At 46.4% G+C, this 26,008-nt stretch overlaps 1 protein-coding gene across 1 annotated transcript; it reads left to right on the top strand.

Moving 5' to 3' along the window:
• Positions 1-671: 671 nt before the first annotated feature.
• Positions 672-10,205, top strand: LOC121586913. The gene is made up of 3 exons (XM_041903965.2): positions 672-1,050; positions 7,645-7,776; positions 9,351-10,205. The coding sequence occupies exons 1-3, from the start codon at positions 1,039-1,041 to the stop codon at positions 9,519-9,521; spliced, it is 315 nt and encodes a 104-aa protein (XP_041759899.1). The 5' UTR covers positions 672-1,038; the 3' UTR covers positions 9,522-10,205.
• Positions 10,206-26,008: the final 15,803 nt, after the last annotated feature.

Here is a 26,008-nt window from a genome sequence, read left to right as displayed (position 1 = left end):
CTTCTGAGCCCACCTTATATCCTACCCTGATTACGGACAGGTGTGCTCAGAACTCAGGTGAACCAGATCGAGTCTGATGACTCCCCCTCTCAGTAGATCGGGGAAGTGTCAGACTCTGTCTAGACCCAGCCAACCCCCGATCCCTTACAACACCACTGACTTTGTGATAGCATAATGAAGATCCTGGTTGACTGGTTTTCATGTAAAACGACTCAGTAGGCCTATGACAATTTGTGGACAGAAGCAGTTTTATCGAGTCCCATATCTACCCACTACTCTGTCAATGGTCATTAATCCGGCTTTCAAGAATGTGGTCGTGCTTGTTCATTGGGCGCGCATCGCTTTTTGTTCGCATGTCCTGATCAACCTCTGATGACTGTCAAAATGAATGTAGGCCTAATGGAAATTGGAATGGACAATTACAAACGACGTTTATTATAAACGACCTCGAAAAAAACATGTCCATGCATGGTTCATACAAGTTTCTTACAATATTGAGAAATGTATTATTTTGGGTGGATATTCAAAGTTTTACAGAAACTGCAGAAAATATGTTGGCCTATATGAGGGGTTAAAAATTGCGACAATAAAGAAGAAAACTCCTCCCTAAACTTGCAGACTGCTCCAACTTTTGCTAAAGGTTTCCAGATGTTGAGTGAAGCACTCGCGGGCTCTATTCTCGAATAGCCTACATTTTAAATGCACAACTCTGTAAGCCACTCTGACATTGAATACTTCAAAACAATAATAGTTCAAAGAAGGTTGGTAGGCCTATATGACTGCATGTAGACTCTCTGTCTCGTGAAGTTTACAGTCCCAATGCATCGGGTTACACAGCGCACTGTAATTTTTCCAATAGCTTTCTCTGACTGACACGGAAGGTGGAATCCAGTTACATTTTTTTTCTTTGAGTGGGAGGATGTAGGAATCTTGCCAATATATGACCGAAGCAATGGAACGCTGAGCGAGAAAAGTAACAATTACTGAACGTCGCAGTGAGAAAATTTTACTTCGAAAAAGGACAGCGCAACGAACCAAATGGCAGAACAGGTAGGCCTACTATACCATTTTAATATCAGCACTTGTCAAAACGTTGCACTTGAAGAGATGGTGGCTTTACTCATCCTAGAAGCAACGAATGGAGCATTCTTTTGGTGCATCGAATAGAGCATTCTTTTGGTGATAACTTCCCCCGACACTTTTATGCACCGTTCTGATTGTCTTTGGAAGTAGCACAGATGTAGTTTATCCAGAATTACATAGATATTATGCTATCCAATTTATATCATGACACATTCCATTATATCCTATTAAAAAAAGGGGGGGATCTACTAAACTATATTGAATTGTTTTAAGAAGGTCATACCAAGGATCATTTTGCTATTTCATTTTGAATTTTAAGACCCCTTGAGGTTGACAAAAATATATTCAAAAAATATTTGATGAAAAATTGTATTTAGCCTTACTGCTATTAGCCCATACAAACGCATTGAATAACAGATTCACTACATGGAACACCAGATAGTCCCCAAAAAAGAATATATAGGAAGTTTGTTCTGAAGTGTCTGTTCTATATCTTAGAGATATAAGAAAGATCAGGATATTATTATTATTATTTGGATGTTTTTTTTTTTACATGTATTTAAGCCCTTATTTTTGGCACTAAACAGTCTCCTTATATACTTCCATTCATTTTTTCAACTGGTATCGGGGACCTTCAGACTAATCTTGTGAGGCCTGTGGGCGTCCTAGAGCAAAACACAGAGGGGTCATATTAGTGTGTAGCCCAAACTGTTAGGACGCTACAGACGATTTTGTGAGAAGACCGATTTTCGGGATGGCTCAGGGTCTGACAAACACAGCTCTAGCTCTGTCACCTTTTCACTGCAGATGCCGAAGTGTGACATAGGTGAATGCGGTGGATTGAGACATATCCAATGCAGAAAAACAGATATCTCTAGCACACATAGAACAATGAGACAGATATTTCACCGGATGTATAAATGTGAAGCATCCGCTTTGCGTTTCCACTCACTACCAAATATGGTGGTGAGAGGAAGCCCAGTGGCCGATAGTGGGAGAAGATGGAACGAGATGGATTTTGACCGAAATTCTGCACATTATCACATCGATGAAACATTTGATCACAATAAAGTTTTCTGTTCCCCAAAAACTGTTATGAACATAGTGGACTAAGTTTTGTAGACTTTAACCTTTGCAAAAGTAAAAAAAAAAAAAAAAAAAAGAGTTGTTTAGAAGGAGTGCAAAGGCGAATTGAGTTATTGCACATCCACACTTCACAGAGTAGGCGTTCCCTAACGGAAATATGCATATGTACAGTGGGGGAAAACAAGTATTTAGTCAGCCACCAATTGTGCAAGTTCTCCCACTTAAAAAGATGAGAGAGGCCTGTAATTTTCATCATAGGTACACGTCAACTATGACAGACAAATTGAGAAAAAAAAATCCAGAAAATCACATTGTAGGATTTTTAATGAATTTATTTGCAAATTATGCTGGAAAATAAGTATTTGGTCACCTACAAACAAGCAAGATTTCTGGCTCTCACAGACCTGTAACTTCTTCTTTAAGAGGCTCCTCTGTCCTCCACTCGTTACCTGTATTAATGGCACCTATTTGAACTTGTTATCAGTATAAAAGACACCTGTCCACAACCTCAAACAGTCACACTCCAAACTCCACTATGGCCAAGACTAAATAGCTGTCAAAGGACACCAGAAACAAAATTGTAGACCTGCACCAGGCTGGGAAGACTGAATGTGCAATAGGTAAGCAGCTTGGTTTGAAGAAATCAACTGTGGGAGCAATTATTAGGAAATGGAAGACATACAAGACCACTGATAATCTCCCTCGATCTGGGGCTCCACGCAAGATCTCACCCCGTGGGGTCAAAATGATCACAAGAACGGTGAGCAAAAATCCCAGAACCACACGGGGGGACCTAGTGAATGACCTGCAGAGAGCTGGGACCAAAGTAACAAAGCCTACAATCAGTAACACACTACGCCGCCAGGGACTCAAATCCTGCAGTGCCAGACGTGTCCCCCTGCTTAAGCCAGTACATGTCCAGGCCCGTCTGAAGTTTGCTAGAGTGCATTTGGATGATCCAGAAGAGGATTGGGAGAATGTCATATGGTCAGATGAAACCAAAATATAACTTTTTGGTAAAAACTCAACTCGTCGTGTTTGGAGGACAAAGAATGCTGAGTTGCATCCAAAGAACACCATACCTACTGTGAAGCATGGGGGTGGAAACATCATGCTTTGGGGCTGTTTTTCTGCAAAGGGACCAGGACGACTGATCCGTGTAAAGGAAAGAATGAATGGGGCCATGTATCGTGAGATTTTGAGTGAAAACCTTCTTCCATCTGCAAGGGCATTGAAGATGAAACGTGGCTGGGTCTTTCAGCATGACAATGATCCCAAACACACCGCCCAGGCAACGAAGGAGTGGCTTCGTAAGAAGCATTTCAAGGTTCTGGAGTGGCCTAGCCAGTCTCCAGATCTCAACCCCATAGAAAATCTTTGGAGGGAGTTGAAAGTCCGTGTTGCCCAGCGACAGTCCCAAAACATCACTGCTCTAGAGGAGATCTGCATGGAGGAATGGGCCAAAATACCAGAAACAGTGTGTGAAAACCTTGTGAAGACTTACAGAAAATGTTTGACCTGTGTCATTGCCAACAAAGGGTATATAACAAAGTATTGAGAAACTTTTGTTATTGACCAAATACTTATTTTCCACCATAATTTGCAAATAAATTCATTAAAAATCCTACAATGTGATTTTCAGGAAAAAAAAATCTAAATTTGTCTGTCATAGTTGACGTGTACCTATGATGAAAATTACAGGCCTCAATTGGTGGCTAACTAAATACTTTTTTCCCCACTGTATGCTAGAACGCGCCTATGGGATCTCGCTAGCTTGTGCTTAGCTCTGCCCACCTCCTTGCTTGTTCTGCCCACTCTGACTCATTTGTTCCAATTGGAAACAACAGGCTGTGGTCTATCTTGGTTTAGTTATACAAATCTTTGTCTCTAGCTTAAACTGATGGATTTTGATGGGGATTTTTTTATTATGCTAATTTGATTTCCACGGGGGTGCGGACATCGACCTTAGTCCTATAAGTCCTATAGGCACGTTTGCACATAGCCTACTTACCTTGCACTCTTGCCAGCTTAACACAAGTTTATAACTAATAATTTCAATGCAGTGATCAGTGCGCATGCTGGAACAGCAGAAAATAATGGACAATGACAAATGAATCCAGGCCATATGGTGACTATGGAGCAAGGAGCTATTCTCAGTTGTGTCTATAGACAGAGACTGTGTGTGGAAATGAAAAGCACCGGGAGTCAATCAGTCTCTTCTTATTCCGTCCCAATGGCCTATGACACAGAGACCTTCTTTGGAGATAGACTACTGTTTGAAGGATGACAGCTAGACAAACAGAAAGACAGACAGACAGAATGAGATACTCACCGTCGGCGAGCAAGCGCCTTACCATTGTTGCCTACTGTATCCATTTTATGATATTTGTTGGCTGCAGTGAGCTATCTGTGGAAACATCATCAAATGGAACACTGTAGTTGGCCTAAAACAACACTTTTATGGTAGCCTAGGCCTAGTGAGTAAGGCTTTTTATTCTTTATTATTTCCTACAATGACAACTGAAATGGATGTCTCAATGAATTTGGTTTAGTGTTTAGGATATAGGTAAATAGAGTTTGAAGTCACCACTGATTCCTTTCCCTGTTGCCCAAGGTTCTTGTGCACGCCCCAGGCACAGACTGGGACCAGAAATCGTCCCTGGCATTTCTAACACACCTGCCCCTTGAGACCCCCACACCGGCCTATTTTTTTCCCCAAGGCCTCCACACTGGTACATTTTTCCACTTGAGGCCTCCATTATTAGCCAGATAATTTTGCGTGAAAAACCTAAGTTAGACAGCCCCAATAGGCAAAATATTGACCAGCCCATCTGGCATTTGCCCGAAATGCCAGATGGCCCATCCGCCCCTGGCACACCCTGAAGATAAACAGTGACAGGGTGAGCTGTCATAGCTACCCCAACCTGCAGGTATTTCAAGTACCTTCTCCATGTAGACAAGTTGTCTGAATTTGCCTTCAAATACCAGTAGGCCACTCAGTCTCTCGTTACTTAAGCTTACTCCTCCTTGCCCAACCCACAGATCGCCCACATTTCAATAGCATATTCAAATATCAATTTGAATAGGGGTGAGTGACATAACAAAATTCCTTTACAGTTATTTAATGTTGGTGATTTAGGATATAAATAAAAAGTAGTATGAATAAAAACCCGTCAGCTACAATAGATTGGGTGTTTGGTTCTTGGTTTAAAGAGAGTATTGAATGATGTCCTTCACAATGACCAACATAACCAGTCTGTGTGACACAGTTTCATATGCCACTGCAAAACATAATGTCTACTTTTTAAACAGGTGACTTGCAACCTAGAAGTATAACTGATCTTGTTGGAGTATAACTTTTCACTCAGCATATTATTTCTCACAATTTTTGGTTGACCACTAAGCTTTCCATGACAATGATACTGGACAGGTCAACATTCACAAGGCCGCAGGGCCAGACGGATTACCAGGACGTGTACTCCGAGCATGTGCTGACCAACTGGCAAGTGTCGTCACTGACATTTTCAACATGTCCCTGACTAAGTCTGTAATACCAACATGTTTCAAGCAGACCACCATAGTCCCCGTGCCCATGGACACTAAGATAACCTGCCTAAATGACTACCGACCCGTAGCACTGATGTCTGTAGCCATGAAGTGCTTTGAAAGGCTGGTCATGGCTCACATCAACACCATTATCCCAGAAACCCTAGACCCACTCCAATTTGCATACCGCCCCAACAGATCCACAGATGATGCAATCTCCATTGCACTCCACACTGCCCTTTCCCACCTGGACTAGAGGAACACCTACCTCAAAGCTCATCACTAAGCTAAGGATCCTGGGACTAACCACCTCCCTCTGCAACTGGATCCTGGACTTCCTGACGGGCCGCCCCCAGGTGGTAAGGGTAGGTAACAACACATCTGCCACACTGATCCTCAACACGGGGGCCCCTCAGGGGTGCGTGCTCAGTCCCCTCCTGTACTCCTTGTTCACCCATGACTGCATGGTCAGGCACGACTCCAACACCATCATTAAGTTTGCCGACGACACAACAAGTGGTAGGCCTGATCACCGACAACGATGAGACAGCCTATAGGGAGGAGGTCAGAGACCTGGCCGTGTGGTGCCAGGATAACAACCTCTCCCTCAATGTGACCAAGTCAAAGGAGATAATTGTGGACTACAGGGAAAAAAAGAGGACTGAGCACGCCCCCATTCTCATCGACGGGGCTGTAGTGGAACAGGTTGAGAGCTTCAAGTTCCTTGGTGTCCACATCACCATCAAACTATCATGGTCCAAACACACCAAGACAGTCGTGAAGAGGGCACAACAAAGCCTATTCCCCCTCAGGAGACTGAAAAGATTCGGCATGGGTCCTCAGATCCTCAAAAAATTCTACAGCTGCACCATCGAGAGCGTCCTGACTGGTTGCATCACCGCCTGCTTGGCCTCCGACCGCAAGGCACTACAGAGGGTAGTGCGTACGGCCCAGTACATCACTGGGGCCAAGCTTCCTGCCATCCAGGACCTCTATACCAGGCAGTGTCAGAGGAAGGCCCTCAAAATTGTCAAAGACTCCAGTCACACTAGTCATAGACTGTTCTCTCTGCTACCGCACGGCAAGCGGTACCGGAGTGCCAAGTCTAGGTCCAAAAGACTTCTCAACAGCTTCTACCCCCAAGCCATAAGACTCCTGAACAGCTAATCATGGCTACCCGGACTATTTGCACTGCCCCCCCACCCCATCTTTTTACGCTGCTGCTACTCTGTTAATTATTTATGCATAGTCACTTTAACTCTACCCACATGTACATATTACTTCAACTACCTCAACTAGCCGGTGCCCCCGCACATTGACTCTGCACCGGTACCCCCCTGTATATATAGCCTCCCTACTGTTATTTTATTTTACTTCTGCTCTTTTTTTCTCAACACTTTTTTGTTGTTGTTTTATTTTACTTTTTTATAAAAAATAAATGCACTGTTGGTTAAGGGCTGTAAGTAAGCATTTCACTGTAATGTCTGCACCTGTTGAATTCGGCGCATGTGGCCAATAAAATTTGATTTGATTTGATTTGATACTGTGAAATGTGTGATACAAACACAAGTTAATTAACTGAACAAGAATGCTGCAGTGTTGTTAGAACAGGGCTTTATCTGATGGCCTGAGATGAAGTCACTCAAGGACAGGGTTAAACATCAGAGTGCCATCTTTGCGTAGACTTCCGACACGTGGAGGCATGCAAGATATGCACTTGAGAACGGATGTGAGTGTGTCTGAATTTTTTTGGGTATTTGGGACTAAATTGAGTGGAGGTCGGTACACTTTGAATATGTTCACTTTCTTTCTTTCTTAATGATCTATTATAATAATAAACGTCACATACTAACTTCAAAGGACTGTCAGAGGATGCTTTTCTTATTGTTATATTATTTGATTCCCCTTTTTTCTCCTCCTCTGGCGCAGCACTCAGACCTGGAAAATGCCATCAACACTTTGGTCACACAGTTCCATGCCGCTGCGGCCAATAACGGTCCCACGCTCCAAACCGAAGAGTTCAAAGGCCTCCTATCCTCCCAGCTGCCCAACTTAGTTAATGTACGTAAACTGCAATGGTCGGTTACATTGCCCCCACCCTCCCAGGCCACACCTCCCATTGATTCTACCAGTAGGAGGCGTGCCTCTGACTCTTACTACCCTCCCACTCAGCCACAAACATACAGTAAACACCACCTCCTATAACTCACAAACCAACACTCAGGAAAAGCTTTGAGGCATCGGTTGCCAGGTTCAATGCAAATCCAAAATTTGCTGTAATATACTGTGTGCTCAGTCACCAACTGAGTTTTAAACATGCTTTATTTTAATCTGACAGATGCTTTATTTGAATCACTGAAAAGGCCAAAGTATCTTGCTTTGTCTTCATTTTGGAACTGGCTGCTTAGTTGTCTGAGGCCCAAGGCAGTTTTCCAGGATGAGTCTAAATCTACCAGAGGGTGACAAAGATAGCGATGCTTCTGAAAAACAGGAAAAGGCCAGTTCAAATACATGAGCAAGTGAGGAAGGCTCAAGGTTGTTCGCTCATCTAGAGGGGGAAAAACAAACAGACAGATAAATAAATATCCGTTTTCATTATGAATAGATCAGGAAAAAAACTGTAATTGTAATATGACTCCTTGCACCAAGTCGACTTCATCCACCATAAACTCAACAACCAAGTAGAGTATATCTGCTACACAATAGTTAGCCACAACAGCTAGGAAATATTTGTTCATTTGTTGTGAAAGGCAAATGAGGTTAAGGAGAGGGGGCAGAATACACAACTGTTGAAGTAAATAATATGCTTAATTACGAAGTCCATATGTTTTTCATTACGTCCAGTCTTAGACTTATATAAAACCAGAATCTATTTAAAAGAAAAAGTAATGATCACATAATTCAAATGGGATTCCATTGCAAACAGCTCATTATATTGTCTCAGCTGTGGAGCAGCGTTCAGGACAGGATATATTTTCCCAAATCAATTTCCTATTGTTTCCAGCAGACAGAAAGATCCACTGTGTTTGCATCTGCCTGCCTGACAGCTTTATAACATTTCAGAATGAAATGACTGTAGATAAGATTGGCTACCCAGATACTGCTATTGATTACATTTACATTTGACATTTTAGTCATTTAGCAGATGCCATGCTCTACCAACTGAGCTACAGGGGACTATTACCTCTAGAATACCAAACAAAGAAAAGTTGCTATATGAAAATATCGATACAAACGAAAAAGGGCCATGGATCTATACCCACTAGAGGTTAGCAAAGCCTGAAACATATGACACAGTTAATTGACAAAGTATACACATGTTGTGTTTATTCAGCTGCATACATTACAGTTGAAGAGAGGCCAATAGTGGATTATGAAGTCAAACATGTTTACTGGAGTTATTCAGTTGAATTATTGATACAATAATTACCGATGAAGATATTAGTAGTTAAGAATATCACCTACTGAGTAATGTAAGGCAACAATGTTATTCGCTCAAAAGTGTAATAGACTAATTGCTAACTTCCTGCTAATACATGTCTATGCATAATTACTTAATTGCTTATTAACTGTCAGTAAGTTAAATACAGTGTACATATAGTGAAGTTGTTTTTTGTGCTCCCTCCGTCCCCCAGACTGGAGGCTCAGAGCAGGGCCTGGGCGAAGTGATGAAACAGATGGGTGTGCCGGACGGCGAGGGAATTACCTTCAAGCACTTCTGGGGCTTGATCCAGTCACTGGCCACCACACAGTATGGTCGACTCAGCAGCGAGAAGGTGTCCAAGTGCGACTGTGTGCTTCTGTGAAGACCATGCCTTCTGACGGTGGTGTGAGCTAGGGGGAACCAGACAGCCTTATAGTATGCCACCCAGTGTCAGTACCCCTTCTCACCCCACTGCTCCCATCCAACCCTGGACACTCACATAGTCCTCACCCCTTCCACTACAGGCCTCTTATGTACATTCTCCATGCTTGGTAGTGCTCCATGCCAGCAGTGCTCATCTCTTAGCTCTATGCCACTTGGTTTACAGGATTTTTTTGTACTCCCTTATTGTTATCAGTGGTGGTGTTTCCATCCAAATATCCCTTCTATTGAAATATCCCCATTCTCAAACCCTGAAGACTTTCCTATAGGCCTACTACCAGTCTAACCGCTACAAATAATCCTTAGATGACATATGACCCAAAGTGAAATCAGAAAGCCATGTGCAAGATTTAGGTGCTAGACAATAAAGAAATAAAGAAATAAAACATGTATTTACACATGGCATTACACGTTAGTGGAAAGCTCCTTTGAGCCACCAATAGTCCACATACATACAGTACTGGTGTTGCAGAGTGCCCATAGCATGTTTCCTTAAACAATATTTTCCCCACTGTGGTATTGCAGTTTTGTATTTATATTTTGTAATTCTCTTTATTCTGGCCCTTGTGATAACATACTAAAACATGACAAGAAATTATATAATAAAGATCAAAAGAAATTGTAACAATGGTGAGCTCCGTTATTTTTATTTATGTTGAATTATCACTTTAATCATTAATCAACATATTACCCACTGACAGATAAGCATTTCACAAAATACATTTTGTGATGAAACAAAATAATAATCCAATACATATTTCAGTGTATCAACTAGAAGGTGAATGGTTGTCACCACTATACAGCACACATATCGTATTCAGTGTGTAATTGTTACACTCTTACCACAGTGTTATAATTTAGGCAAATTAAGTCTATTGGGCAAATGGCACCTATTACACATTTTCATACAACCTATGAACATCACATTGTCTAATTAATCTGTTTATTTTAAATTGTTCAATGGGAATGTCTTATCTAAACGTTCCGTTTGTAGATTAGCATTCTTCCATGACAGCTATTAGAAAGCATTATTTTTGCATGAGTGCTAGCAAGTCCAGTGAATCCCTGTATGGAGAATGCCATAAAAAAATTGCTAAGAGCAATGGTATCTTCCTAAATCAGCAATATAGTTTTTCACAGTCACATTATGCTTCACCCCAGCACTCAGAGGGATCCATATATCCCGACCAAGGGATTTCGATGGGACAGCTGCTCTCTGCCAAGGATTCCTCCTCCAACTGGAGCTCTATTATTTCAGCATCAGCCCGGCCCCATCGGAGCGGGAGAAGGTGTCCGCCCTCGTCTCCTGCCTCTCGGGGAAAGCCCTGGAGTGGCCAACGCGGTCTGGAATGAAGGAGGAGCCGCGTTGGACAACTATGGGGAGTTCGCTCGCCTCTTTCGAGCTGTCTTCGATCACCCGCCCGAGGGTCGAGAGGCGGGCGAGCGGCTGGTCCACCTGAGGCAGGAGACAAGGACCGCGCAGGACATCGCCCTGGAGTTCCGGACTCTAGCAGCTGGGTCCGGGTGGAATGAGCGGGCCCTCATCGACCACTTCCGATGCCATCTGCGGCAGGACGTCCGAAGGGACCTAGCCTGCCGGGACACCATGTTGTCCTTCACTCAATTGGTGGACATGGCCATCCGCTTGGACAACCTGCTGGCGGCCAGAGGACGTGTCACTCTGGTGGCACGAGAGGACATTTCACCGCACAATGTCCTCAGCCTTCTTTTGGGTCTGGAGGCGGCAGGCAGGGCACTCTCGCGTCACCCCAGGTATCTTACACCCACACTCGTTCAGAGCCCTCTGCTGCACACTGTACCCTACCCATCCACTTTCCAATCACATTGTAGTTCCCCAGTGTAAGGCGCTAGTCGATTCAGGCGCAGCTGGGAACTTTATGGACAGGTCATTCTAACACAGTCTTGGCATTTCATTGGTTCCCCTATCCATTCCAGTCCCCATCAGAGCACTTGACAGTCGACCATTAGGGTCCGGGTTTGTTAGGGAACTTACAGCACCAGTCACTATGGTTACCCACGAGACTCATCGCGAGCAAGTCACTTTTTTTTTTATTATTGAGTCTCCTGCTTTCCCAGTTGTATTAGGTATTCCTTGGTTAGCACTCCACAACCCCACCTTCTCATGGCCGCAGAGGGTTCTCACAGGGTGGTCGCGAGAGTGTCAGGGTAGGTGTCTCTGTGTTTCCGTTGGTGCAACCACGGTGGAAAGTCCAGAGAGTACCTCCATCGTCCTCATCCCCCCTGAATACCTCGATTTGGCGCACACGTTTTCCAAAACGCAGGCGACCAAGTTACCACCTCATCGGGCGGGGGATTGCGCGATAAACCTCCGGGTAGACGCTGTGCCTCCCAGGAGTCATGTGTATCCCCTGTCACAGGCTGAAACGGAGGCTATGGAGACATACGTCACCAAGTCCCTGTGACAGGGGTTTATATGTCCCTCCACTTCGCCCGCCTCCTCAAGTTTATTTTTTGTGAAGAAGAAAGACGGCAGTCTGCGCTCTTGCATTGATTATTGATCACTGAACAAGGAGACAATATGATTTAGTTATCCTCTCCCCCTCATTCCTTCGGTGATTGAGTCAATGCATGGGGCGCGCTTCTTTACCAAATTAGATCTCCGGATTGCGTACAACCTGGTTCGAGTCCGAGAGGGGGACGAGTGGAAGACAGCATTCAGCACAACCACGGGGCATTATGAATACCTGGTGATGTCTTACGGTTTGATGAATGCTCCATCCGTTTTCCAGTCCTTTGTGAACGAGGTGTTTCGGGACATGCTTGGTCGCGGTGTAGTGGTCTACATCAATGACATTCTGGTGTATTCCGCTACGTGCGCCGAGCATGTGTCCCTGGTTCGCAAAGTGCTGGCCGGACTATTGGAAAATGACTTTATGCCAAGGCAGAAAAGTGTCTGTTTTTCCAACAGTCCGTCTCCTTCCTCGGATACCGCATTACAACCTCAGGTGTGGAGATGGAGGGAGATCGCATTTCAGCCGTGCTTATTTGGCCGACTCCAACCATGGTAAAGGAGGAGACAGCTCCGGAGGAAGTCGTGACAGTACCCCCACCTTGACGCGCAGCTCCAGCAGTGCCGACACCGGCCTCGGGGACGGCCAGGAGGACGCGGAGCAGGGCGAACTGGATGGCAACGGTGGAGCGGACCAGCCACCACCGGCCTGAGGAGAGGTTACTTATAGGTTATTACTTCCCCATGATTATCGTATTAACCCCTCGTTTAATGTGTCTCTCCTCAGGCCGGTGGTGGCTGGTCCGCTCCAGGAGTCTGAGGTGCGGGAGGTCCCTCCGCCTCCTCTGGACATCGAGGGGGCCCCGGTGTACTCCGTCCGTTCCATCCTGAATTTGAGGCGTCGGGTGGGGGGCCTTCAGTACCTCGTGGAGTGGGACGGTCCGGAGGAACGGTGCTGGGTCCCAGTGAGGGATATCCTCGATCCTCGATTTCCACCGTCGCCATCCAGCTCGCCCTGCTCCGCGTCCTCCTGGCCGTCCCCGAGGCCGGTGTTGGTGCGCTGCTGGAGCTGCACGTCAAGGGGGGGGGGGGACTATCACGACTCCTCTCCTTGTTTGGGCAGGCTTCGGCGTTCGTCGTCACCGGCCTTCTAGCCACTGCCGCATCACATCTCATCATTCCATTTGTTTTGTCTTGTCTATTACACACACCTGGTTCATATCCCCTCATTAGTACATGTGTAAGTGTTCCCTCTGCCCCCTTGTCCTTGTGGGTGATTGTTTAATGTGAGGAGAGAGTAGCTCGGTTGAGCCACATGTATTTTGTATTGCGGGGGTATATTTTTCCCATGTACCTGTTTTATTCCAGTGCGCCTGTTTTGCGCACTGGACTGTTTGATGCTATCCTGCATAACTCTGAATTCCGGAATAAACTCTGTATTCTGTGATGTACCCTCCTGCGCCTGACTCCTTCAAATCACCCATCACATTTGCCCTGGGGCCTCCTCTTGTTCCTGCACTGGGGGACTTGCCTGCCTCTGATGGGGTGGCCACACGGGATGGCCGTAACGTCCTTGGGCCCAGCGGGCTCTAGACTGACATTCCGGCAGGGAATTCCTTGTTTTGTAAATATGCTGCTCAAATTTAGGGGTGGCAATTACAAATTATCTGCTGGTGACTGTTATCAGCACCTCACAACCTTGAGCTGGACATTCCACTCCCTATCCCCCAGGACCAGAGCCTGAGAGTCTAGATGGTACCATAAACCTGCCTCTCAAACTCTCTCTGACCTGAATGCCCTGTTCCCTGATAGGTTGCTAGGGAGGTTACTAAGGGGCTGGACATCTGCCCATCCTCTTGACTCTGCAGGTCACACAATACTTGCAGTCTCCCTCAAGCAGTGGCAGAGAGCAACATCTCTGTCTCTGCCCATCAACAACTGGACTCATATCTCTGGACTTGAGGGATGGAGTGAGTGCCATACCCATGTACATCCCCATATTCATCTTCTGCTGTGTGTGGTTAAAGTTCCTGTGTGTGTGTTAACTCTTGGACTGCTTTATTCCCCTCTAACCGGGGGCAGTGTCAGTGAGTCACAAACCAGTCAAATATGTAGAGCCGGGTCACTCTCGTTCAGTGGTCATCCCCAACAAAGGCTGTGCAGAACAAGCTGTCAGAGCCTTGGGATCAGCCCACCTTGCATGCAATTACATTTAACATTTTAGTCATTTAGCAGACGCTCTTATCCAGAGCAACTTACAGTTAGTGAGTGCATACATTTTTTCATACTGGCCCCCCGTGGGAATCGAACCCACAACCCTGGCGTTGCAAGCGCCATGCTCTACCAACTGAGCTACACAGGACCTCGTGTAGCGTGTAGCTCATGAGGAAGAGCGAGAAGGTGCGAAAGTTTTGGCCAGATGCAGAGAACATGGCAGCCATGAAGTAGTGGCCCCAGCGCTCGCAGTCCCGTATACATCGTTGCAGCTGGAACGTCTGGCGGCAGAAGTTGTTGAATTCGGACGCCTTGAGGCCCTGTCTAAGCTCTTGGAGGGAATAGTGCTCCTTCTGGTCTCAGAAAGCATCAGTGAATTTCTCAATTTCTTCCAGATGGTTAGAATGAATGTACTTCCCCACCAGGGAGGCGTAGAAGGTTCTCCTATGCACCTTGAAGATGCAGTCGTTCAGAACGTAATACAAGTCAAAGTCTGCTTCATCCCTGGCGTTGTACCTGATCTCCACCAGCAGATCAAGAATGGTGGTGAGGTGCTTGATGGGAATGTCTCCCATGGGATTGTGGTCAGTCAGCCACACGGCCGTGAGGTTCCCCTGGTTGTGCACTGGGACGTAATCTGGAGCATGCCTTATTTCATTCTCCTCAAAGAACAGGCCCCTCTAGACAGTCAATGGAGGTATACTTCTTATGCAAGTCTGCTGAGACAAACATTTGAGGGTGGGTCGGCCATTCTAAAGTCTGTATGTATAGGGCGTGCCCCTGGTAGTTGGGAATGACCTCTCTTCTTTACTGACTTTATTGTCCCCATGGGGACATTTTGTTGCAGTGTCATGTACACGTTTAAAGTGCCGTTTTAAATACAAAACAAATTGACAATACAACTTTCATAACAGTTACATACCAATAAAAAGAGACTAGCCTGCTTGCCTTACTGGGTCGATAGGAACATTAGCCAGAGCTGTTTAGGAGGGATATGACACCTGGCACAAATGATTGTCTAATTCTGTTTTTCTTACCGAGGTTTGCCCTATACCTGCACCCAGAGGGGAGTAGTTCAAAGTCCGGGTACAGGGGGTGGCTTGGGTCTAAATGATTTTGTGAGCCTTGCAGAGGGCCCTGACCTTAAAGATCTCATCCAGGCCTGTCTGTTTGACTCCAAGTACCTTGCTTGCTGTGGTGATAATCCTTCTCAGCATATTTATCTGGCTGACAGTGGCATTGCCAAACCAACAAACAATACAAAAGGTTAAAATACTCTCAATGAAAGATTTGTAAAACAGAGGCAGTCAACATTAAAAGATCACAGCTTTTTGAGAAAGTACAGTCTCTGTTGACTCTTTTTGTAGATCAGGTCTGTACATTTACTCCACTGAAGCTTATTGTCCAAGAGGACACCCAGATATGTGTATTCCTTTACAATCTTTATGTTCTGACCTCTGATAGATGTTGCAGAGGTAGGTGTTGTACGCTTCCTGAAGTCTAAGCACATCTCTTTGGTCTTGTTGGTATTGTGATGTCACGAGAGGCTGTGTCCTGGAGGGACGTTACATCCCCCTGAGGTGGCTGCAAACCCAGACAGCTATGGCTCCATCTGCTGGTATGGTCGGGAACTCCAACCCTCTGTGGCCAATCTTCCCACGCAGCTGAAACCAATCAGGGGCTGATAGGCTGGGGTTGTTTTGGAAGGGAAGAGACACGGTCTGGAGGGTGGGCTCGGGGAAGAAGAGAATTGTGTTATAATTTCGTTAGTTGCCGAAGACCTTTAATAAAAATCCTTGTTTTGGTTGAACCTGGACTCCTTGCACTACTTGGGCAACCCCGCTGGAAGCGGTAGCCTCTCGTGGCATCACAGATGGTGGAGAATACAGGCACGCTCAAGCGTTAATAGTGCATGTCAGAGGAGGATACCGAAGGTTTGATCACCCAGTTTTCCAAGTTGGCCGTAGGCTCCCCGCCCGACTGAAATGGAGGACATATTGAAAGCCCTTGTTGCTGGCCAGCAAGCCCAGATGCAAGCAAACGTGGCTCTCTTGGAGGAGCAAAAGAAAGCCAACCTTCTGAAGGCAGAGGAATTGCAGTTGCAGAGACAGAGGGTGGTCCAAAATACCCGCCCAATAAAGGCAAGTGACTTTATATCTAAGATGGGAGCTACCGATGACATTGAGGCATACCTGCATGCATTTGAGGCCACGGCCACTAGGGAAGCCTGGCCCAAGCAACAGTGGGTTGGTCTGTTAGCCCCCTTCCTAACCGGGAAGCGCTGAATGCTGTCCGGGACCTGGGCCCTGACCAGGTTACTGACTATGATGCCCTGAAGTCTGAGATCCTCAGCAGATATGGACTCACAAAATTTGGTATGGCCCAGCGCTTTCACAGTTGGACCTTCCAACCAGACCAACCTCCTCGGGCGCAGATGCATGAACTTGTCCGAATCGCAAGGAAATGGCTGGATCCGCAGAGGAATACAGCAGCGGCGGTGGTGGAGGCCGTTGTGGTGGATCGTTACCTACGCGCCCTGCCTTATGAGGCAAAACGGTTCATCAGTCAACAGGCCTTGACCACGGCTGATCTGACCGTGGAAGCTGTGGAAAAGTACCAGGCCACAGCGGAGATGCTGAATGCTTCCCGAAAAGACCCCAGGAGTGCGGCCCCACCACAAATGGGAAGGACCCGTCCAAAGGACCCCAAGGTCTCGAACCCCGCCACGTCAGGACTTATCCCGGCTCCAGGGGGAGCCAGAAACCAGGCGGGTCCAAGAAGAGTACACCAGGAGGGGGAAACTCGACAGTGTTACCGGTGTGGGGAGATGGGACATATCTCCTGGCAGTGTGGGAAACCAGCCGATGAACCTATGCCCACTGCGGAGTCCTCCAGCTCAGCACCCACACACCGGGTTGCCTCGCTCTTGGGAGTCGTAGATGGCGGCCCAGATCGACCCCCCACCTGCCCGGTAACTGTGAATCACCATGATGTGGAGGCCTTACTGGATTCTGGTAGCCGGGCCACCCTGGTGCGTAAGGATTTGGTGGGCCCAACGTGTCTGACCCCGGGGAAAGTCCTCCCAGTTTCCTGTGTCCATGGGGACACCAGAGAATACCCCATTACTGAACTTACAATGACCAGCACACGGGGAACCATACACACGACGGCGGGGGTGGTTGATTCCCTCCCCGTCCCTGTCCTAATTGGACGAGACTGCCCAGCCTTTTACCCACTCTGGAGAGAGTCTCAGGAGAGGATAACCCGAGTACCTCGGAAACGGAGAGGCAAGACTCATCCTGGGAAGGCTCCGGTGCAATCCTCCGAGTTACTCACTCCCGCCCGGGCTCTGATAGGGATGGCAGGTGCCCAGACCGACACCGAGACTGGTCCGGATACGGGAGAAGAGAACGCAGCCCAGGAAAGTGCTCCGTTCTCCAGTGAAGAAGACGTCCCAGGCACCCAAGAGCTTCCCCCTCTCACAGGCCAGTATGGTACGGCTCAATTACAAGATCCTACTCTTGCAAATGCCTTAAGAAATGTGCAGGTATTAGAAGGTGTAGTGTTAGGTGATAAGACAACCCCTACTTACCCCCATTTCGCAGTAAACCGGGGGTTAGTATATCAGATAGTCAAGAAAAATGAGGAAGTGCATGAACAGCTCCTCGTGCCACAGCCCTATCGGGCCACAGTACTCAACCTAGCCCACACACACCCGCTAGGGGCCCACTTGGGGGTAGAGAAGACTAAGGAAAGAATCATGCAACGTTTCTTTTGGCCAGGAGTACACAAAGAGATAGAGAACTACTGCCGTAGTTGCCCTGAGTGTCAGCAGGTTGCGCCAAAGCCCACATATAGAAACCCGCTCATTCCCTTGCCCATTATCGAAACTCCTTTTGAGAGGATTGGATTAGACATAGTCGGGCCCTTACCGAAAAGTGCCAGGGGACATCAATACATTCTGGTCATTCTGGACTATGCGTCCCGGTACCCGGAGGCCATTCCGCTGAGGAAGGCTACATCCAGACAAATCGCCAAGGAGCTGTTCCGTCTCTCAACTAGTCTGGGAATCCCAAAAGAGATATTGACGGACCAAGGGACTCCATTCATGTCCAGGGTGATGAAAGAACTCTGTGCTTTACTGAAAATCAAACAGCTGAGAACCTCGGTCTACCACCCCCAGACAGATGGCCTAGTCAAACGGTTTAACAAAACACTAAAATCCATGCTGCGGAAAGCGGTAGGGGAAGATGGGCGCAACTGGGATCAGCTGTTACCATACATATTGTTTGCGGTGAGAGAGGTACCTCAGTCTTCTACTGGTTTTTCACCCTTTGAGCTCTTGCTTTCCTACAGACCCAGAGGACTGCTCGACATCGCCAAGGAGGCCTGGGAGGAGCAGCCATGCCAACAGCGGACACTGATCGACCATGTAGGGGCTATGAGGGAGAGAATGAAGGCCATCTATCCCATGATGCGGGAACACATGGAGGCCAGTCAGCGGCAACAGCAAGCCTCCTACAACAGATCTGCTCAGCCCAGGGAGTTTAAGCCGGGGGACAGAGTGCTGGTCCTGGTGCCAACCGTTGAGTGCAAATTCCTGGCAACCTGGCAAGGACCATATGAGGTCATTGAACGCATGGGAGAAGTAAACTACAAGGTGAGGCAACCAGATAAGAGGAAAACTGAGCAGATTTATCATGTTAACCTTTTAAAGAAGTGGCACGCCAGAGAGGCGTTGTTTAGCTCTCTACCCCCCACAGAGACCCAGGAACCGGCGCGAGAAGAGGTTCAGCTGGGTCCAAATCTGTCCCCACATCAACGACAGATGGCCCTGGAACTCGTGGAGCAGAACCAGGATGTCTTCTCCTCCCTTCCCGGTCACACAGAGGTGGTCCAACATGAGATCCGCACCATGCCTGGCCGAACGGTAAACCAGCACCCGTACCGCGTGCCAGAGGCTCGTAAAGTGGTTATACAGAAGGAGGTAAGGAAGATGCGGGAGTTGGGAGTAATCGAAGAGTCCCACAGTGCCTGGGCAAGTCCCATAGTACTAGTTCCCAAGCCAGACGGTTCAGTACGATTTTGTAATGACTATCGAAAGTTGAATGAAGTGTCTGAATTTGATGCATACCCAATGCCTCGTGTCGATGATTTAATAGACTCCTTGGGGCATGCTCGTTTCATAACCACTCTTGATCTCACAAAAGGCTACTGGCAGGTGCCCTTGACCCCGGCGTCTAAGGAGAAGACAGCCTTTGCCACCCCGGGAGGGGCTCTACCAGTATACCCGACTTCCGTTTGGTCTCCACGGGGCACCTGCCACGTTCCAACGCCTGATGGATCGAGTCCTTGCGCCCCACAAGAGTGCACGCAGCGGCTTATTTGGATGATGTGGTTATACAAAGTCAGGATTGGGCCAGCCACCTACCCCGGGTACAAGCGGTGCTGGATTCGCTCAGGGAAGCAGGGCTCACGGCAAACCCGAAGAAGTGCAAGGTGGCCTTCAGTGAGACAAACTACCTGGGGTACACCATTGGGCGGGGGTTGGTCAAACCACAGGAAGCCAAACTGCGGGCCATACAGGACTGGCCGCAGCCCATCAACAAGAAGCAAGTAAGGTCATTTTTGGGCCTCGCTGGCTACTATAGACGCTTTATTGCAGATTTTGCTACCATAGCGGCACCATTGACGGAGCTGACGACCAAACGCCACTCACGAATGGTGAAGTGGAACCCTGCGGCGGAGGCGGCTTTCCGCAACCTGAAGCGAGCACTCTGCTCCAGTCCGATCCTGGTGGCACCAGACTTCAAGAAGGAATTCATGGTCCAAGCGGATGCTTCGGAGGTGGGTCTGGGTGCTGTCCTCACCCAGGCACATGACGGGGAAGAACATCCCATTCTCTACCTAAGCAGGAAGTTACTTCCAAGAGAGAAGAACTATTCAACGGTGGAGAAGGAATGTCTGGCTGTAGTCTGGGCCCTGGAGTCCCTTCGGTTCTATCTCCTGGGCCGACGTTTCATGGTGGTATCTGATCACGCCCCTCTGCAGTGGATGGCCAAGAACAAGGAATCAAACAGTAGAGTAACCAGATGGTTTTTGAGCTTGCAACCGTTTAACTTTTCGGTTGTCCACAGGGCTGGCAAGCACCACGGAAATGCGGACGCCCTCTCCCGGCGGGATGCCTTCTTCACTGCCTTTACCCCGACGAGGACGTCGGTCCCGAGGAGGGGGATGTGTGATGTCACGAGAGGCTGTGTCCTGGAGGGACGTTACATCCCCCTGAGGTGGCTGCAAACCCAGACAGCTATGGCTCCATCTGCTGGTATGGTCGGGAACTCCAACCCTCTGTGGCCAATCTTCCCACGCAGCTGAAACCAATCAGGGGCTGATAGGCTGGGGTTGTTTTGGAAGGGAAGAGACACGGTCTGGAGGGTGGGCTCGGGGAAGAAGAGAATTGTGTTATAATTTCGTTAGTTGCCGAAGACCTTTAATAAAAATCCTTGTTTTGGTTGAACCTGGACTCCTTGCACTACTTGGGCAACCCCGCTGGAAGCGGTAGCCTCTCGTGGCATCACAGTATTGAGGACCAAGTGTGATTCATCACACCACTCTACAAAGTCATTTAGGACCGGGCCATGGTGTTCCTTGTCATCATGCAACTGGCTGATCAAGGCAGTGTCATCAGCGAACTTAACGAGGTGTCTGTCAGGATGGGAACTAGTACAACTATTAGTGTACAGGAGTGGGGAAAAAACACATCCCTGAGGAGAGCCTGTGTTGGTGGTGCGTATGTCCGACACGTGGGGACCTACTTTGACCCGCTGTGACCTCTGGCTCAGGAAGTCCAACAGCCACAAAACCAGCCCCCCATCTAAGGAGAGGTCCCTAATGAGTCTCTGTGCCAGAATGTAAGACTGGATTGTGTTGAAGGCAGAAGAAAAGACAACAAACAGAACCCTGACATTGGATTTGGCACCCTCTAGATGTCTATAGACCATTTTGAGGAGAGTAAGAATGTCATCATCAACTCCTCTGCTGGGCTGATAGGCAAACTGAAACGGGTCGAGGAGCTTCTGGGTGGCACTGAGAATATGAATTTTCTCAAAGCAATTCATTACTAAGGATGTCAAGGTGACAGGGCGTTAGTCATTCAGTACAGAGGGATTAGATGCTTTAGGAATGGGTATAATTATTGAGTTTTTCCACAATACTGGCACGTGTTGCTGGTCAAGCAAGGATTGGAAAATGTCTGTAAAAACACCAGCCAATTGTTCAGCACAGTGCTTTAACACATGTCCACTTATTTTGTCTGGGCCTGGGCTTTAGTGTGCATTACATCCCCTGAACAACTTCACAACGTCAGCCTGTTTAACAACAACCATCTCAAACATTTGTAATGATGCTTCCATTTGTTTTATCTCCGACACAAAGTTGTCAGATTCAAATCTTAAGAAGAAAACATTCAGTTCATTAGCCATGTTCTGGCCCTCATGTCTCCCAAGGTCAGCATTGGTTTTTCCCCTGCCTATGTGGGTGGCACTAGCCATGGATTTAATCCCTTGCCAGGCCACCCTTGAGTTTCCTGAGGAGAGGGTCCTCTCCACCCTTTGCTTGTATGCCTCCTTGTCCACCAGTATCGGTATTTTGATCTCACGTTGTACATTTCTTAAAGCCTGTCTATTACCCTCAGCATAAACTGCCTTCTTCCTATTAAGTAGTGATTTTAGATTTTTTGATACCCAAGGCTTATTGTTAGGGAAGATTTTACAGGTTTTAGTAGGCACAACTGACTCAACACAGAAGTTTGTCATCAAGATCAGAGCAGCTGTCCTCAAATACCTCAAATACCTCCCACATAGTACAGTCAAAACACCCTTGGAGATGAGTGATACTATGTTCCAGATCTGGACAGTTTTAACTGTAGGTTTCTCCCTCTCCATGAGCCAACAGTAGGTTGGCCTGAGGTAGCCAACATTGTGGTCTGATGTCCCCAGGGGAGGTCTGGTGGTGGCAGAGAAAGCATTTGGTATTGTCCCATAGCACAAATCAAGAGTCTTATTTTTCCTAGTGTGACATTTCACATACTGGTGGTAGGTGTGCAGGACCTTGTGCAAAGTACAGTTGTTAAAATCCCCTAAAATAAATGTGGGTGCGTCGGGGGAGATAGATTCCAGTTTCTGTGACAGATTATAAATAATCTCTGATGCTTTTGCTATATTATCTTTTGGTTGAATGTACACAACAGTAACAAACAATTGGGGGAACTCACGGGGCAGATAGTAGCGTGGCAGTGACACAGAAAGCAGTTCAATGTCGGGGGTAGAGTCTCTCTCTTACCAGGATCGATTTACACCACTGGTCCCTGACAAGCAGGCAGACGCCCCCGCCGTGATGTTTCCCTGTGACGGTTAGATCATGAGCCGGCCGGCTCCACTTCCCTGTCCGGGACTCTGTCATCCAGCCAAGTCTCAGTAAACACCAGCAAACAGGCTTCCCGGAATTTGTGTTGGAAGCGCAGATTCGCTGACAGCTCATCCACTTTCCCCCTCAGTGACTGGGCATTGATCAGCAAGGTGGTGGGTAAGGGAAGTTTGTTCTTTAATTTTTGTCTGATTCCCCCGCATTTACCACATTTGCATTTGGGTTTGTAATCCACTCGCAGACAATTGGGGATTAGATGGGCCATTGGGATATCCATCGCGTTCGTGTTTGAGTTGCATTGTAGTAGGAACTCTCTGCTGTATTGGATTCTGCTATCAGCAGCGTTTTCATAATTTAGTCCATCTGTAGTGGGTATGTACATGATCAACAAGATCAGTCCAACACCCCACCACTGTAAAACCATCACTGACAGATGGTTTACAAACAGTGTACAAATCAAAAACATAAAAGAACGCCACACCAAACGTCACACACACTGTCGCCCCCCTCCACTCTGGTCAGCAGGTTACCGTTCTGGTCCAGCTGGGCGATTACTTTCTTGCTTCCGTCTTTGTGCCTCCAGACCCCCTCCTCTCTGGTCACCTTCCCTCCGTTGGGGCTGATGGATAGTGCTAAGCTCCTCAGGTGCAGTTTGGTCTCCATGTTGATGGATATGAGCGCTTGTAGCAGCCACTCCGCAAACTGGAGGTCCTTTCCTAGCGCACAGCCCACCAGGCTGAGAGTGTGTAGATGCCTATCTACTATCTTCATGGCCGCCACGACTTTGGCAAGTTCCTCTGGCCCATAACTCCCTAGTCTGGCCATCCCATCACTGCCCTTACTGCCATGACCCACCAGTACCACAGGGCTGTCTCTGGTCAAACAGGCCTGAGGAGTGTAAAGACATTGAGACAACCTCTAATAACCCTGTTTTTACTTTCACCACCAAATTGTTTTCAAACCACCATCACCATCACAGTACTTCCTTACTATAATATGGCTACCACTGACATTTCCAAACAGCCTACACTGTGACTTAGATGTGATAAGGGCTTTCATAGGCCACAACATGGCACTATCGGGCACTGCACAGACTTTCCCAGGCTTGACACGCTCATGTTAATCAGCACTGGTCTTTTCAGTTGGTGGCAGTCTGTACCTGACAAACCAAAACTTGGTTAATAAAAATACCAATGTCTTCATAGTTCTCATTTTTAACAAGATGATTTAGGCATGTTATTTGGATTATGCTACAAAGGCCCTACCACTCCCATTGTTTTGTACCCTATGATGCTTATCAAACCTGGTTAATTCAAATACTAAATTGAAAACAATAAATAATGCATGTTACACAATTTAAATAACTGCATTCAACACACATTTTGAAATAGATTCTGGCCAACAGAATATATATACAGTAATATGATCTCTTTGTCATTTTGTTTTTTTTAATGTAACCTAACTTGATATATTTTCAGGTAAGGGAAGGTTATCATCAATACCCTCACCCCCTTCTTTTAATTTTTTTGTCATTTAGCAGACGCTCTTATCCAGAACGACTTACAGGAGCAATTAGGGTTAAGTGCCTTGCTTAAGGGCACATCGACAGATTTTTCACCTAGTCGGCTCGGGGATTAGAATCAGCGACCTTTCGGTTACTGGCACAACGCTCTTACCCACTAAGCTACCTGTTGCCCTTTTGATGCTTATGTTTTGCTCATTGTCTACTGTTATATCTGACTCTCTGGCACAAAATATATTGAAATATGTCTCTTCAACTGACCACTGCCTAGACAAAAATCATATTATTTCGGAGATGGTACTACTCGGACAAATTACTACTGACATGGTCAGGTAATTTCTACGGTAAAAAAAATAATTATATATATATATATTTTGCAAAATACAATAATTCTAGACTAGATCAAAACAACATACAAACCCAATGAATTTCCCCACAAATAAATGCATGTTGTCTAAGAGGAAATGTATTTATCTCACTTGCAACAACAGGCTTTGGGGTCAAAGATGACTGAAAGATGAAGATTTAACCAGATAAGGAAGAGGGTAAAGCTAACATGACATAGTATAGCAGAGAAAGTGGGGATTGCACTAAAAGCATATACCTAACCTTTATAAAAACAAATAATATTTGGTACTCTGGGAGTGTCTTGGAATTTATAAGAAATGAAATTTAAGAGTAAAATGGGTTACACTTTACAATAAGGTTCCATTTGTAAATGGTTTCTAAACGGTTTGTAATTACGTTAATAACGGTTATTTAATCATGTGTAAATGCATTATAAACCATTAATAAATGGGTTATAACACATTGGTCAAAATAGTGAGCTAGCCAGTCAGTGCTTGCCAAATAGTGAGCCACTATTTACCTCCAGCTATTAATCATTTATAAATGCACTTACAAATGCGTATAATATTGAACCCGTATGTATCATCATGCAACCTTATTTTCAATGGTTGCACAGTTAAACAATAGTTATTTTCTCACTTTTGGGTGTGATGCATTGTTGCTCTGTCCCAGGAATAGTAATGGTTGGTTTTCAGACCAATGGTCAACTCCAATGACGTGACTTGCCCCACGTTTGAAACCCTGATGATGCATATGGAATATAGACCTCATCTGAAGATCTCAAACCATATTATTGGGGTGGTTCGCTGGTTTCGGAGAAATTCTGCCGACTTTGTTAGATCTGCCCATCTGTGAAACCTGAAACGTATCCAGAATGTTGTTGACACTAAAAACGTATCTGGAGATCGTTTATAAGCGCCACTGAACGGGCATTTAACTTTTCTGTAAAGGAATCCCGCTTCTGAAGCGAGACTAACGTCCATCACTAGGCACCAAGAACTGTCAATCGAATGATCTCGAGCTGCCTGCGCGCATACCACGCGCTCCTAAGAAAAGTACTTTGAAGTTTGTTAAATACAATGACTTACCAATACATTTAGTAGAAAGAAAACATCTATCTACACTACCCTGTAAAAAACTGCAGAAAAACAATACAACAACACATCAATCAGCAACGTGTATTGTTGTTGTTGTCATGCTGGAGCAGAATTCTACTGTCTAAGAAAAGGTACTTATGCTTCTGATGCCGCACAGTTCTTACTAAAAACTCTGGATGGAACATTGAACCATAACCAGATCAGCAACATGTCTTCAAAAACGATCTGATTGGATATTATCGAACGCAAACTACCTCACCTACCACCTACATACATTCATTGGCTAGATAGAAAGGAGGCGGGCTTTATGGTAGGCTAGTCGTCATCGCAGG

This window comes from Coregonus clupeaformis, chromosome 17, assembly GCF_020615455.1.
Source record: "Coregonus clupeaformis isolate EN_2021a chromosome 17, ASM2061545v1, whole genome shotgun sequence".
In the NCBI taxonomy this organism is placed as follows: Eukaryota; Metazoa; Chordata; class Actinopteri; order Salmoniformes; family Salmonidae; genus Coregonus; species Coregonus clupeaformis.
Note: the sequence above shows the minus strand (reverse complement) of the source record. Positions and strands in the feature narration are given on the sequence as shown.